We start from the raw sequence: 15,969 nt of genomic DNA, 5'->3' as shown, positions 1-15,969 counted from the left end.
AGAGAGACACAGCGAGAGAGGGAACACAAGCAGGGGGAGTGGGAAAGGGAGAAGCAGGCTTCCCACGGAGCAGGGAGCCCGATGTGGGGCTCAATCCCAGGACCCTGGGATCATGACCTGAGCTGAAGGCAGACGTTTAACGACTGAGCCACCCAGGCGCCCCTAATAGTCATGTTGATGAAATGAATCTCATCAAACACTATTAGGATCCCAAAGTTACCAATATTTTCAGCCAGTAGTAAACTTTAGTTATTTATATACCACATGTTATAAACACATACACACACACACACATATATATGTATACATATTACATATATTCTTTTTTAAAAAGTTGCAATGTTTTGGGATTGAGGTAAAATGTACACTATTAAATGTATGAATGAATATAATGACAACTTTAGAGTGTGTGTGGACAGCGAGGAATACTCAAAAATAGAAAAGAGACTTTTTAATTTAAAGAGTCAAATTATTTAACCAGCAATTCTAAAAGTTCTGCAACCAGTTCCAACTTGCGCGTGGATGGGTGGGCGCAGTTTCTGCAAACATCCACCTAGTTCTCCAACTGAGAGAGTGTCCCACAAGTTAACTCACTTCTGACTCTACCTGGTGACCGTGTCAGATCCCACAGGTTAAGGGCTTGGTCCGACAGGCTGCTCCCCACCCCTCTGCCATGCCCTCCCCACCCCCACTTCAATGCCAATCACAAGTCCCAGATGTCACTGTGCTTTTTGCCTGACCTGCTGTAGATGGGTGGGTCCCACTGACCCCCCTGTCGGCTTCCATTCATTTGCTAGGGTGGCTCAGCAGAACACGTGAGCAACATTTTACTTACCAGATCACTTTAGATGGGTTTATTCTTAAAGGATACTGGCTCAGGAGCAGGCAGATGGAAGAGATGCACAGGGCCAGGCACGGGGAAATGGCAGGGAGCTTCCAGGGACACCACCTGTCCCCCGATCTGCATCTGCACTTGTTTCACATGTGGGAGCTCTCCGAACCCCCTCCTTTTTTGGTTTGCTTTAAATGGAGGCTTCACTCTCTAGGCATGATTGATTAAATCATTGGCCATTGGTGACTGAATCAACCTCCAGCTCTCTCCCCTCCCTGGAAATCAGGGAGTGGTCCTGAAAGTTCCAACCCTCTATTCAGGGCTGGTTCGCCTAGCAACCAGCCCCCATCCTTAGCTGTGTTCCAAAAGTCACCTCATTCACATAAACCCCACGGTGGTGGAAAGGGGCTTCTTATGAGTAACAAGACACTCATTCGCCTCTGAGGCTCCGAACGGATTTTAGAAACTGAGGACAAGAGACCAAATATAACAAAAGATGGTCCCATTGCTCTTATTGCTCAGAAAGTCCCAAGGGCTTGGGGAGCTGTGAGCCAGGAACCGTGGAAGAAAATCAAATATATGAAGAGTATATTCTAGTCATCTGAATGACCAACTGTACATTTCTTATAAATCACAATATCACAAATTCCTACAAACAAAACTATATACAAAATAGCTTAAGTGTAAGTAGAATGTAGCAAATCTTCTGCTGTAACCAAAAGATGTTTTCCCCTTAAAATTGATTTTGGATTAAAAAATTAGAGAGAGAGAAATAAGGCAATATATAGAAAAACTGATATATGTTATCTTGATTGCAGTGGTGGCTAAACTAATTGAATCTACAAGGGATAAAATGTCATAGGATGATACACGTACATTGTACCAATGTCAATTTCCTGCTTTTGACATTGTCCTACAAATATGTGAAGCGTAACTTTCGGTGGAAACTGGATGAAGAATATGTGTAATTTCTCTGCAGTCTCTGCAACTTCCTGTGACTCTAGAATTATTCCAAAATTAAAGGTTTTTAGAAATATTGATACAGTTGTAGGGAACATACCTTAGAACATTGCTTGTGATTCTGGCACCAAATCAAGGAACCATTGTTCTGCAAAAAGAAAAAGAAATATTGGCTCATTAAGTAATTTTTTAACTGATAACTAAATACTGTGAATATCATTTTTCAATATCATCCTTAACAAAAGACCAATTTCGCCACCCTGATGTTCTCTCTTCCCAAAATAGAAAATGTGTCTCTAATGTAAGCCCAGTTTCATCCTTGACTTCATGATAGAAACAGGAACATATGAGATAAGAAAGATTTCAAGTTGCCGAAAAGGAAAAGTGTCTGAGCCACCTCTCCTGGTGTGCTGAGCTATGAGATGCAGACCAGCAGGAAAATGAACACTAGACATTTTTCCAGCAGGAAGCAGTTTTGGTAAATTTACAAGTCAGAGGCTTTTCATCTCAACCCATTCACAGTAATAAAATAGTTTGAGCTTGGGAGTCAGCTTTTACCGAAAAGCCTTCTCTTTCCCTATCACCGGATGTGTGACTGTGGACAAGGGACTTGCTATCCCTGTACCTCAGTTTATCCATCTGTAAAATGTAACACTATCTCATGGATGAAGTCAGGGGCATAAGGAAATAATACACATACACCACTTAGCATGGCTTGATAATTCACTCAGTATGGAAGAAATATCAGAACTATGGCTTATTGTATCTAGCATCCACATTTCTGCAGGGAAGCATCATCTCATTCCCCATGACTAACATCTTGGTCATGATTTCTCCTTTGGCTGGGGTATGTTATGTCACAGTGTGTAAGGCTGGGGTGGTTGGTAGAGATAGTAAGAGCCATCAACCCATAATTTAGATGCTGTGGCCTCCAGTTCCTTGAAGTTCACGGTTGGGTATGACATACAGTAGTCTGTTTCCTCTGTCTGAATCTCTGAACTTTGAATTTTGAGATCATCTTCTATCCAGAGAACAGTAGTGTTACATTTGTCCTCTGTTCAGGGAAAAGAAAATTAAACCAATTATCTTTTTAAAAATATTTTTATAACAAGTTCACGGAGATATAATTCATACACGTGAAGTGCACTTCATTTAAAGTATACACACCAATGGTTTGTACTAAGAAGTATATTCTAAATACTGAGAAGTGTATTCATAAGGCTGTACAACCATCAACTCTATCTGATTGTTGAACACTGTCACCAACCCCAGAAAGAAACTTGGATCCATTAGTAGTCAGTCACTCTCTCAACACTCCCTCTACCCCTTGGCAACCACTGATCTACTCTCCTTCTCTGTAGAGTTGACCGATTCTGGAAATTTCATGTAAATGGAATTGTAGAACACGTGGCCTTTTGTGTCTAGATTCTTCCACGTGGCATCATGGTTCATACCTGGCTAAATGGTAGTGTTTTGCTTTGCCTATATTGCCACAAAAATCAGTACCTCCTTCCTTTTTGTCTGATTTCATTGTATGAATAGATCACATTTCTCTCTTCTGCTCCCAAGAATCTATCTTAATATATCCCACTTCCAATAATATATCTTCATAATCTAGGATTCCCACTGAATCAATCTCAACTGTAGAGGATCAGAAAGTTTCCTCCACTGGGCTCAGATCGTCGGGCTAAAAGGCCGCAGCCCCGTTTGTTAAAGCTTCAGCTATGAAATCTACCATACAGCCCTAACTCTCCTTTGCAGCCTTGCATCCCCAAAATCACAACGCAGACCTACAATTTCAGCCAATCTGGTATCAACCTTCCAGTCCCCCTACTGACCTCTGCACAACCTCAGTGCACCCTCAGCTCTTGCTACATCTCAAGGTTCACTGGACAAAAAGGACCAAAGCTGGGGAAGTATATGAACAGCCTAGGAGGAGGTGAAGTTATGATTTTGGGCAGGGTTTACATCAGAGAAATAAGTAGAATGGGTAGACGCCAAAGCTGGACAAATAGTGGCCATGGTTTAATGACTGGGAATGAAGGGTTAGTAGAAACGGTGCAAGAAAGCAAGCGTTATGTGATCAAGATGCTTCAAGGGAGCCCCTGGCTTGGTGACAAACTAAAAGTTCACGGGGCGATCAGGCAGGCTCAGGAGTGATCATCCAGACACAGGGTGACAACAGCAAAAAGCAGAGGTCAGACATTGAGAGATGCATTACAGAAAAGCTGAGAGCAGCGTCCAAGGCAGCTTTGGAGAGCTTCCTACGCGAGGCCCACCTCACCATCTCCCTGGTGAGGGTCCTGTGCAAGGGGGGGGGGCTCCTGCTGGGACTTCCCAGGACCACACCCATCAGAGCACATCTGGGCCCCAACCCGAGTGCTCCATGCTCATCGCCCAGTGATGGAGAGCAGTGAAGTACTTTCCGAAGAGACTCCGGGCTGAAATGAGTGAACGTGGATCTTGGAGACTGGGTCGAGGCCAGTTTCTAAACCAACACAACCTCTTTACCAGGGTCATGGTCTGAGGACCATCACCCTCCTTGCACCAGGTTAGAAGGTCCTGCTCCTTGTGCAGGGAACCTTGACATGGCCCAGCTTCTGCCTCATTCCCTCCCAATCTTTTCTTGTCTTGGGACAGATGGGCAGGGCCTCTGGAGGACATACGTGAGATGGTGAGGTAGGCCTCACGTAGGAAGCTCTCCAAAGCTGCCTTGGACGCTGCTCTCAGCTTTTCCTTAACGCACCTCTAACGGCCTCTGCATTTGCCGCACTGTTCTTGAGACATGCACCCCATCCTCTCTTGCCTTAGGATAGATTTATTTAAGCCAGCTCCTCAACAGGAGCTCCTTTTTCCTCTTTGCTGGAATGCTTCACATGAGCCAGTGGACCAGCTCCTGGTTCTCACAGAGACGGTTTCCATCACAGGCCACGTGAGGCAGACAGGGGGCTGCAGAGTAGACATGGCAGTTGCTGCCAGCCCCGAGGGAGTGGCCGATAAAGTGTTACTAATGGGGGGGGGTTACGGCTTTGCCAGGATTGTCATCGATTGATATTATTGTTATAGTATTGACCACATCCTCATAGCAGGCCCTTGCTTTGGTGTTCACCATATTCAGCCCACGTGCACATCCCACGTGATGACATCAACTTCATCTACCCATTTTACAGTTGAGAAACGGGGACTCACAGAAGCCAAGTAAAACATCAACGGTCATGAAGCAAATGGTTACGCACAGTGGGGACACCACAATGAGTAAGGGTTCCGTGAAACAAGGGTTGAGCTTTACGGTGGGTTTTGCAGGAATCTCCAGAGTCAGAATCTTGGGAGGAGGGGTAAGGATTGCTTAGGATGGTCCTGAGTATCATAGGTTCAGGATGCAGCAGATCAGATTGATGAGTTGGAACAGAACAGGAGAGGAGGGTGGGTCCATAGATAGAAAGCGGATTACAGTGGATTTGGACTTATTGCTAGAAATAAAATTTGTAAATGGCCAAACCTCAACAACAGAACACCAAGAATGGAGCAGAGCCTGCCTTCGGCTGCACCAGTCAAACCACTAACTGTAGAGCGTCTCTGCTAAGCTGTTTACATTTGGGGGGGAATTAACATCAATGCATTTCCTCAACCAAAGCATTTTTGTTTTAAGCAAAATTTCCCACTAATCATAAAATGAGAAGCCCCAAATATCTGGAGCAATAGCAAGCAAGCATGAAAGATTATTATGGTGGTAATCGTTTTTTTGTTGTTTTTCTTACTGAAGATAGTACGACCTAGAATGCTTGGAAGGATTAAAAACATAATCCACGTAAAGTATTTAGCAAAAATGTTTGCAACAGGGTTAGATGTCAGAAAAAAAGTCCATTATGATTGACGTTACTTTGTTTGCCGTTACGATTGTTTTCAGGAGTGGGGGAGTAAATTCTGTACTTAAAATCTCCCAGTTCCTATGTATAACACAGTCCAATCTTATTAGTGAGGCTCAGAAGAGGGAGCCCATCATGTTTTTCTCATAGGATGGTAACCATCTTGCCACGTTTGCCAATGAGTGGGCAAAGGTATTATTTTCGGTTTAATTTCCTTCGGCCATGTGTATTTCCTTTAGCGTGAACTGTCTGTGCATTTTACCATTTCGATTCTGGATTGTTTAACCTTATCAACTGTAGCAGTGCCAATTAGATTTAATACTCATTTGTCTATAAATGGTGCTGTAAACATCTTCCAGTGATCATTTGCCTTTTGATTTTTTTTTAAAGATTTTATTTATTTATTTGACAGAGAGAGAGACAGCGAGAGAGGGAACAGAAGCAGGGGGAGTGGGAGAGGGAGAAGCAGGCTTCCCGCTGAGCAGGGAGCCCAATGTGGGACTCGATCCCAGGACCCTGGGATCATGACCTGAGCCGAAGGCAGACGCTTGACGACTGAGCCACCAGGCACCCTGCCTTTTGAATTTATTCATGTTTTCTCTCCATGCAGAAAATTTCTATCCACATACGCACACACACACACACGTGCTCGCACACGTACATAGATATGTCTGTCTACATTTCCTTTTTGGGTTTTAGGTTTCCTATTTTTCTTAAAACAATCCACCACCACCCCCCGCCCCGGTCAAGGTTTTGCAGCTGTACTTTGCTTTTGCCTTTATCAATCAGCATTTGCCATACTATTTATCTCTACAAAGAACTTCTAAGAACCCTGCCTAATGGCATCAAGGATGTTGGTAAACCCCTGATTAATTCCAGCTACTGTGTTTCAGCCAGGTGCACATACACTGAACCATCCAACTACACTGCTCACCTGTAAGGCTCTCTGAGCAGAAGACCAATGGAAAAATACAAGAATCCAGTACATTTCAACATCCTGCCCCGGGGGGAAGTTCTTAGTCAGATTACAATAGCCTTCACCAGTTAAGCCACTTGACAACAAAAATAAAATACAGTATTTGCAATCAAGTCTTGTTCTGGCTTAAAGCCAGCAAAGATAAAGAGTCAAAGTACATCAGGCCAGAAAGGTGTTTGCCTGTTGAATCATTATTGTAACCACCAGGTAGGATCAGACACTGGGACTTTTGTAATTATATAAAGATTACATCCTGTATTTTATTGGCTTAACTAGATCAAACATGAATGCTAGTCAATCCAACTTTCAAAGAGTTTATATAAGTTCAATCAGCTGCACCCAGACATTATTTCAATGACATTTTCAAAGTCTCTCCATTTCTAGCTTTTTGATTTTTTTTTCCTTAAAGAAAAATAATTCTTCAAAAGCTTCAAGTAAAGAAAACACTTCATTCACTCAAAGACAACCCATAAGGAAAGGATAAAGATAAATGAAAACTAGCTATCTAGATACAACCATTTGAAAAAAGGAAAGAGAATTAGAACAGATCCCACATTTTCTTTAACATAACCAGGTGTAGGTGTGGAACAAGGAGTAATCTGCAGTTTTGCAAACACAACACAAAACTATTGTCCAACTGAAGGATAGAACATCTGAAACTGAAACTATCCCAGAAAACCCACCATAGACCAAATGTTTACCATTCAACCCTATGAAACTACACATAATCAGCTTTGACTTTCAGTTGACAATTTTGATCTCATATTAAACGTAAGTTTCTTGGGGTGCCTGGGTGGCTCAGTTGGTTAAGCGTCTGCCTTCGGCTCAGGTCATGATCCCAGGGTCCTGGGATCGAGTCCCACATAGGGCTCCCTGCTCAGCGGGAAGCCTGCTTCTCCCTCCCCTCTGACAGCCGCTCCCTCTGCTTGTGCTCTCTGTCAAATAAATAAAATCTTTTTTAAAATAAATGTAAATTGGTTTTTTTTTTTTTTAAATGAATGCATGGAGGGGCACCTGGCTGGCTCAGTTGAAGAGCATGCAACTCTTGATCTCAGGGTGGTGAGTTCAAGCCCCATTACTTAAATAAACAGAACTTAAATAAAAAATTAAAAAAGGTAAAATAAAGGTATGGATTAAAATTTAGGAATTCATTTTCATCCAGAATATTTTCCTATTAATTTGGAACCATGGAATAATATACTTAATTTCATTTATTATTGGAAGGATGTGCTTTTCGACTGTCAATATACGTGGAACTTCCCCACGTATTCAACAGCAGCTAAAAGATAGTGGAAGAGAAGGACATTGAGAGGAGGCATTTCTGTGGCTTGAAATGTTTTTTTTAAATGAATCCTTGCTAGTGATCATCTCGACTATAGATTTCATTCAAAATATTTCTCAGGACGCTTCTATGTATATCACTAAGTGAGAGAAGCTAATCTGGAAAGGCTCCATGCTGTAGGATTCCAAGTATATAACCTTCCCAAAAAGGCAAAACTAAGGAGATGGTAGAAAGATCATTGGCAGGCAGGGCGGAGGTGGGGTGAGGATAAAAGATGGAACAGAAAGGATTTTTAAGACAGTGAAAATAACCTGATATAATAATGGTGGATCCATGTCTTTATCCATTTGTCACAACCCACAGAATGCACACCACCAGGAGGGAACCCTAACGTGAACTATGGACTCCAGGGATAACGGTGTGTCACTGGAGGTTCACGGACGTAGCAGACGGACCACTGGAAGTTCAGGGACGTAGCAGACGGACCACGAGTGAGGGATGCTCATCACAGGGGAGGCTATGCATGTGTGGGGACAGGCAGTCTCTACCACAGTGTACCTTCTATTTGGTTTTGCTGGGAACCTGAAACTACTCTAAAAAATAAAATCTACTTCAAAGGAGAGGGAAAGAAAACAAGCTTTGTGTTTATATTTGTTGTTCGTAAGTAGGACTTCTTTCAAATGTTATGGATCACCCTCCGTAAACAAATGGCCTTTCACCCCCCCCCCCCCCCCCCCCCCCCCGTCCGAAAAATCTCTCTTGGTTCTTCCCAATTCACATTTAACTGAATTCTCTAGAACTGTCGGCCATCCACGTATGTCTCTCCGCAGACAACCAGCCCTTCCCTATGCCCAGTGCTGGAATGCACGCCTGGCCACACTGTCTTTGTTTCACTTCTTTACGCCCAGCAGCTTGCGAATAAGAACCTTCGAAAGTCCTGTCCTTTCACCCAGAACGTGTGCCCCCACCAGGCCAGGCCCCATGCATCCTTTGGGTCACTGAAAATGCCACTTCTTTCGGGAAGCCTTCCATGACCCCTATACCCTTTCCCAGATCCCCTGTGACACACATTCTTGCAAGCTCCTTGCACTTCTCCAAAATGCTCTACTACGGTGGACACGTATAAATGTGTTATTTGTAATGATCATCTGCCTGAAAACATGTTAAAGACAGAGTCTGTCTGTATCTCTTGCTTACCATTGGCTCCCTGACCGCCTTAACAAATACTATTGATTAAATAAATAAATGAATGGACTAGGGAGTCATACAAGAAATTTACACTTTAATCATTAGGTCATAAGGACCTGAAAAGAATGAAATTAAGTAGACTGAGCTGTGCAAATCGTTCACCTTCTCTGAGGAGGAGCTTTTAGGTTCATTATTTTGTTTCCTATAGAGTTCAAGAGAACCAGCATTGCAATATCAAAAATGGAACAAAAAACTTGCATTCAGAATCCAACAAATTATTTTAGAAATAATCATGCTAATTATCTTTTTACAGATGCACATAATTAAAGTTATCTAAAGAAAATTTATAGCACAGCAAGTGCCAGACTATGCCATATGGGAAAACATTACATTTTATTAACATGTTACTATGAATTTTGACAAGGAATATTCTAATGAGTTCTATATGTGGGAGAGCATTAGATCAAGACAGAAGTTTTACTCCTTAGTGTCCCTATGAGAAGGGTGGGACCCACCACAGGATCAGAAGTACTGGCTTCTCTTAGGACATCTCATGCGATGGTCTGCTCGCTTCAGTCCCCTCCATGAGGTCATGCTAATTACGGGATTCACTCTTGCCAGGTAGGATTTCAGACGGGTATCCCCCAAACCATATTTGGTATTACAATGTGTATTTGCAGGAGACAATTCTAGAAAGGTGGGCCGTCTCCACAGAATCACATAAAACCCTGGAAGATTTCAAGACAGAATAAATGATTTGTGGCGAAATAAATCCAGCCTTAAGTAGGTTTAGAGGGAGCATTAAAGGTAATAACCAGAATTTAGTAAATGACGTGTTTTAGAAAGCAAGGGAAGCATGAGAAGAAGAGTACCTCCTATAAATCGAACAGCTAAAGTACTGTTGATAGGAAACCTGAACAATAAAGAAACGTCTCAATAAATGTCACTCTCCTTCACTGCTTCCTATTCATTACTCCAAAATGTTCACTTCATGTGTCAATTGTGTGTGAGTTCTTCCAATCCCAGAAACCTCTCACCAATCGCCATATCGACTTGTCCGGAAAGTAAACACATGCTTGGGACGCCTGGGTGGCTCAGTCGTTAAGCGTCTGCCTTCGGCTCAGGTCATGATCCCAGGGTCCTGGGATCGAGTCCCACATCGGGCTCCCTGCTCATTGGGGAGCCTGCTTCTCCCTCTCCCTCTGCTTGTGCTCTCTCTGTCAAATAAATAAAATCTTTAAAAAAAAAAACAAAAAACACATGCTTGTGGAATAAAGTGGCGAGTCCCGCGGGGCAGAGGCGTTGGGTTCATTGTGTAGCAAGGACCACCCTCTTCCCCAACGTGGGTATTGTAGACGGCCACACCTACGTCTGTTCCCAAGCCTTTCTTTGAAGCTTTCCTGACTTTAATAATTTGTTTGTGTCTGAGTGATGTTGAGAAAGACAAGACTGGGAAGAGGAGAAAAGAAGGAGTGGTAGGGGAAGAAGTGGACGGAATAGGGAAGAAAGAAAGAGTCCACAGAGTCTGGGGTAAGTGGCATATTGGGTCTTTGGGCATAAACAGGAGATTTAAAGACTCTTTTAGATATAAAATGATGTAAGAACAGATTTTAATGTAAAAGCAGATTTTGTTTTTGACATCAAGAGGCACAGGCAAATCTGCACTCTTTCAGATCATTGCAGCCCAAGCTCACAGAAAGCCCCTGGCAGGAGGAATGCCATTAGCTCAGTGGGCTGCACATCAGTGGGCCCTCCAGCAGGTGTCCGAATCCAGAGACGGCAATGTCTGAACCTCGGATGCTATGTTTGGTTATGTATCTTTGGCTCAGTCTCCACGGCAACCACCAGGACTGTCCAATCTGGGATGGGGGGGGTCCCCACTAACACTGGAGAATCCCAGCTACACCTGCTGTAAGCCACAGTAATTAGAGACAAGGCACAGAAAGAAAAGATTGGCGGCAATGAGAGGAGCGATGAGCTCTGGAGAAAAGATCAATGCCCAGGATCCACTTTTTGGGATATAGAACATGTCCTTCCAACAACCTTAGCCAAAACTGTGAGACTCTGTGCTTCATTGAGACACACAACCTGACCATCATTTTTCCCCAGCCGTGGTGAATGTGATACCATGACTTTTGACCAGTCATAGGGGTCAACATTTCACACACGAGAACTTGGTCACACCTGTGCATGCTGTCACCTGTTAAACTAACTTGTGTACATTGCTGCTTCTACACACGTTGGGTTTAACTGCCATTTAAAATGTGATTAATATAGAGGTGCCTGGGTGACTCAGTCAGTTGGGCATCTGCCCTCGGCTCAGGCCATGATCTCAGAGTCCTGGGATCGAGTCCTGCGTCAGGATCCCTGCTCAGCGGAGAGTCTGCTTCTCCCTCTCCCTCTGCCCCTGCTCCTTCTCTCTGTCTCTAATGAATAAATAAAACCTTTAAAAAATATTTTTAAAAATAAAATGTGATTAATGTAATTAGGCAATGATTTGTCATTGAAAGGGAAAATTGTGGTATATGCAAAAATGCAAATGAAGAAACGAAGAAGGGCACCTGGGTGGCTCAGTCGGTTAAGCATCTGCCTTCGGCTCAGGTCATGATCCCAAGGTCCTGGGATTGAGTTCCGCATCGGGCTCCCTGCTCAGCGGGGAGCCTGCTTCTCCCTCTCCCTCTGCCTGCCACTTTCCCTGCTTGTGCTCTCTGTCAAATAAATAAATAAAATCTTAAAAAAAAAAAAAAAAGAAATGAAGAAGTGTCGCAAATACTCACTGCCCCAAGACTGAACTTTCCTATTTTCTTGCAACTAATAACTAATACCTTACAGGATTCAAGCAAGCAATACAACACAGTAGATGAAGCTGTGTCATGTGATTACTGGTAAGTGAACAAAAGGAGTCACAAAATGCAAGTGAACACAAAAGAAATCACCAAAACTCCTGGACCAAATAAAAGGTATTATAAAACAACAAGATATTAGTGGGACCAAATGATGTTTCTTTTTTTTTTTCAAAAGATTTTATTTATTTATTTGACCAACAGAGAGAGAGAGCACAAGCAGGGGGAGCAGGAGAGGGAGAAGCAGGCTTCCCACTGAGCAGGGAGCCCGATGCAGGACTTGATCCCAGGACCCTGAGATCATGACCTGAGCTGAAGGCAGATGCTTAACCTACTGAGCCGCCCAGGTGCCCCCAAATGATGCTTATTTTATGAAAGATCATCACTGAGCCTGTATCATGATTTTATTATATATATATATATATTTTTATTTCTTAAGGTTGCATAAAAATGGATTTTCCACCCATGGTTTCTTAGGTTCATTAAAATCTCTTCTATAAATTCATGTTGGCGCTCTACAAACCCCCTTTCTTCTCCATACTGACACATCTTGATAGTTACTTTTGGGGGAGGCCCCTGCGTTCCCTAACCTGCATTCAAGAAATGATTAGTGACTTCTTAAACTGATCCATATGTTACAGAAAGTGAGCCTGTGATTATAAAGAATGAAGTATTTATTATCAGTGGGTATATGGAGGTCTGCCAAGACCACAAAAAAGATAAACTCAATGTGACTTTCGATTACCTCTAACATCAAATGTGCATACAGAACTCCTACAGACATGAAGTGGGACGGAAGAAGCTTCTGTGCTCTTTGTTTTTCTCAATGAAATCAGAACCAAGGTAATTTTCTGAAAGAAGTGAGTTGTTGGGAGGAGGGGATGGACGAGAGTGATGAACATTTGGATTAGCTGCTGAAGGAACATGAGAGCTGAAGTAAGTAGAAGTATCCTGGCAGGACTGGTGGGTGGTATAGATGTTTACCTGAGGTTGAGAGCTATGCGGATTTATAGGAACACCATTCTACATGATTGTGTGATTTTTTTTTTTAATATTTCATTTATATATTTGAGAGAGAGAGAGAGAGCACGAGCAGGGGGAAGGGCAGAGGACAAGCGGACTTCCCACCAAGCACAGAGCCTGATCCCAGGACTCGGGGATCATGACCTGAGCCAAACTCAGACACCCAACTGACTGGGCCACCCAAGCACCCCAGATTGTGTGATTTTCTCTAGCAGTACCCACCACTGAAATGACACGTCCAAGTAGGCAGCTTTAGGGCTTGATGAATTCAGTTAGAAATCTGCAGCCAGAGATTAGCCAAAGGGTAAAAAAAATAAAGCTATTGACCAAAAAAAAAAAAAAAAAAAAAAAAAAAAAACACAAAACACCAAAAAACAAAAACAAAACAAAATTAAGGGGTGCCTGGGTGGCTCAGTCGTTAAGCGTCTGCCTTCGGCTCAGGTCCTGATCCCAGGGTCCCGGGATCGAGTCCCACATCGGGCTCCCTGCTTGGTGGGAAGCCTGCTTCTCCCTCTCCCTCTCTCCCTGCTTGTGTTCCTGCTCTTGCTATCTCTCTCTCTGTCAAATACATTTTAAAAAAAAATCTTAAAAAAAAATTAAAAGAGGAAGGGCCAGTGCAACAGTGCTTCCAACATTGGGGGTTCAAAGAACCACCTGCAGAATCTGTTAGACATTGAGGTTCTCTTGGACAGATTCAGTGGATCTAGATCTGACCCTGGAATCTGTAGATTGACAGATGCCCCAAATGCTTCTTAGAATGTGACACTTGTGGTAAACTCTAGGACAACAGATTGTCTGAATCTTGAGGGATTACAGAGTGAAAGTCTGGTGATGAAAGAAAGAGCAGGTGTAGAGCAGACCAGTTGTAGAAAGCAAATAAAAGCATGAAAATGGTAAGTGTTTTACAGTCAGAGTGAAAAACTGCGGCTTAAAAAGTGTAAGGGAGAAGAGTTCCTGTGGATGATAGGTCCCTGGTGTGCCAACAGTTGGAACCGTTCCGACCCCAAAGGGAGAATTTTATTACATAAGAGTAATTGTCAGTAGCGAATCCCATCCTGCACCACCCAGACATCCCCAAACCTCCATGGCTGAAATGAACATTCCTACTCAGAGTGTTGAGTGTGGACAGTTCATAGCCAAACTCCACCTTTCCCCACCTGGAAACCGTACTCGGTGGAAGAGACGTTACCTAACCCACGCCACAGTCCAGGGAGAAGCTCACATCGAGTGACTGGTCTGGTCGATGCTGTGGTACAAAGACCAACCTCCTTGTCCCAGTCAGGAAAACTTCCAAGACATGCCCAGCTCCAGATCATGCTGTGATGTCCATGCCAGCCCAACTCCTGCCCTGTGCTGCGTCCTTCACTCCCCCTCGGGGTCTGATCCTGGGAACATCACCCAGTAAAGTTCTGAGCTCACATCTCCAAAGCTTAGAATATGCTTCATGAATAACACAACCTATGAAAACCAATCGCCTTCCCATATTCATCCAGAAGGAAAGAATGAGTTTTCTCTAATTGAGAGGCTTTTGGAAAAAGCCAAGTTACAATAAAGCCAAGTAGGTAGGAAGCACATCTCTTGAAAAGGGTGAGGGTGTTGAAGGAATTAACCAAGTGGTAGCAGGTAGAAGTGAGCCCTTCCGGTGCAGAAGATGCAGGTGGAACCACGGGAAACAGCAAGTGAGCTGGTGAACATTCTCACCCAAGGACAGATCTCGTTAAGTCCCCACAAGCTCTGCCTCAGTGGGCCAAGCTAGCTTAGGATGCATTACAACTTCACTTCCTGAAACTAAGAGAATTGTATTCTCTTGAAAGTGTTCACCAAAGAAAAACCCAGTGTTGTTTCAATAGGTTTCAACTTGTTATTGGTGGTTATTTTTCATTTGTGCATTTTAAAAGCAACTTTGTGGTGAAGGCTGTGTACCAAACAATTGAAAGAACAAGAGAAATCCTTTTCTTAAAAAACATGTCAGCACCATTCCAAAGCTCCTGTGAGGAATTAAAGTCATTATCAAAGCAGAAAAAAATGCAAGAGCAATGTGGAAAAACAATTTAAACACACAATGATTCTTAATTACATCCTTTGCTAGAGTTCTCCGGAGAGGCTAGGATAGGATGCAAATTTACAACTCGCTGAAGTATACTTCAACCTTTAATGACTGGCAATATTTAGGAGACTTCTTTGGTCTTTTCTTTCCCTAATTCTTGTTGTTTCTGCTGCTGTGTTTTTATTGTAGGAGGTTTTAAACATGAACAAAACAGAAAAATTCATCAAGAGAAATTCTAGCAAATCTGAAAGCATGCAGCCAGCCACTAAAACAATGACGTCATCAGCTCTCTTAGTTACATCAGGATTCAACCCTGCCCTACCTGGTAGTGTGTAAATGCTGCCCTTAGTCACAGCAACTGGAAACCACTTTATTAGTATATCAAAATGTTGGGAGGGCGTTTAGAATTCTGACTTCTCCACAGGTCATCAGCTGAGCGGTGTAGGATTCCAGACCTCTCTGAGACCTTCTACATATGACTAACATCACCTCTGTGCAAAGCATTTGCTTCAGTGGGCATTTCAGTCAATCCCTCTCTGTGAAAGTATAAGGTCTATCCAAATACGGCCAAGCCGTTCTCTAAACACAACCAGGACAAGAAAAGGGACTCAAAATGTGTTTCTAAATACCCACTCAAAAAGTCTGTAAACTGTAGAATTCTGACTCACATGATACCATATAATTACAAATCACTGAAGACCTTTGAGGGTCATTTAATCCATCTTGCCGAAAACAAGACAAATCTAACTCGTTAATGACATGTAATTGTCTTATAATACAAGGAACTTTCCAAGGGAAAGAGTTTCAGCATCTCGGTAATATGCTACCCTGTTCTCATTGAATTTTCCATCCCTGAATCCCTGCTGAAACCTCTCAAATGAACACAGAGCAAAGTCGTGACGAGTTATTAAAGTTCAGACTTTCTGCATGCTAATATCCTCTTCTCTAATTA

General features: G+C 42.9%; 1 protein-coding gene across 2 annotated transcripts in view; it reads right to left on the bottom strand.

The window, feature by feature from the left end:
* ANOS1 (anosmin 1) overlaps positions 1–15,969 on the bottom strand; it is a 191,991-nt gene that overhangs the window by 154,536 nt on the left and 21,486 nt on the right. For both annotated transcript variants that reach the window (XM_021701177.1, XM_021677511.1), the window contains exon 2: positions 1,893–1,940. In XM_021701177.1, the coding sequence (XP_021556852.1) occupies positions 1,893–1,940 (48 nt within the window). The remainder of the gene's footprint in view (positions 1–1,892; positions 1,941–15,969) is intronic.

Source organism: Neomonachus schauinslandi, chromosome X (genome assembly GCF_002201575.2).
Source record: "Neomonachus schauinslandi chromosome X, ASM220157v2, whole genome shotgun sequence".
NCBI lineage: Eukaryota > Metazoa > Chordata > Mammalia > Carnivora > Phocidae > Neomonachus > Neomonachus schauinslandi.
The sequence above is the reverse complement of the archived record's forward strand: the minus strand, read 5'-3'. Positions and strand labels throughout refer to the sequence as shown.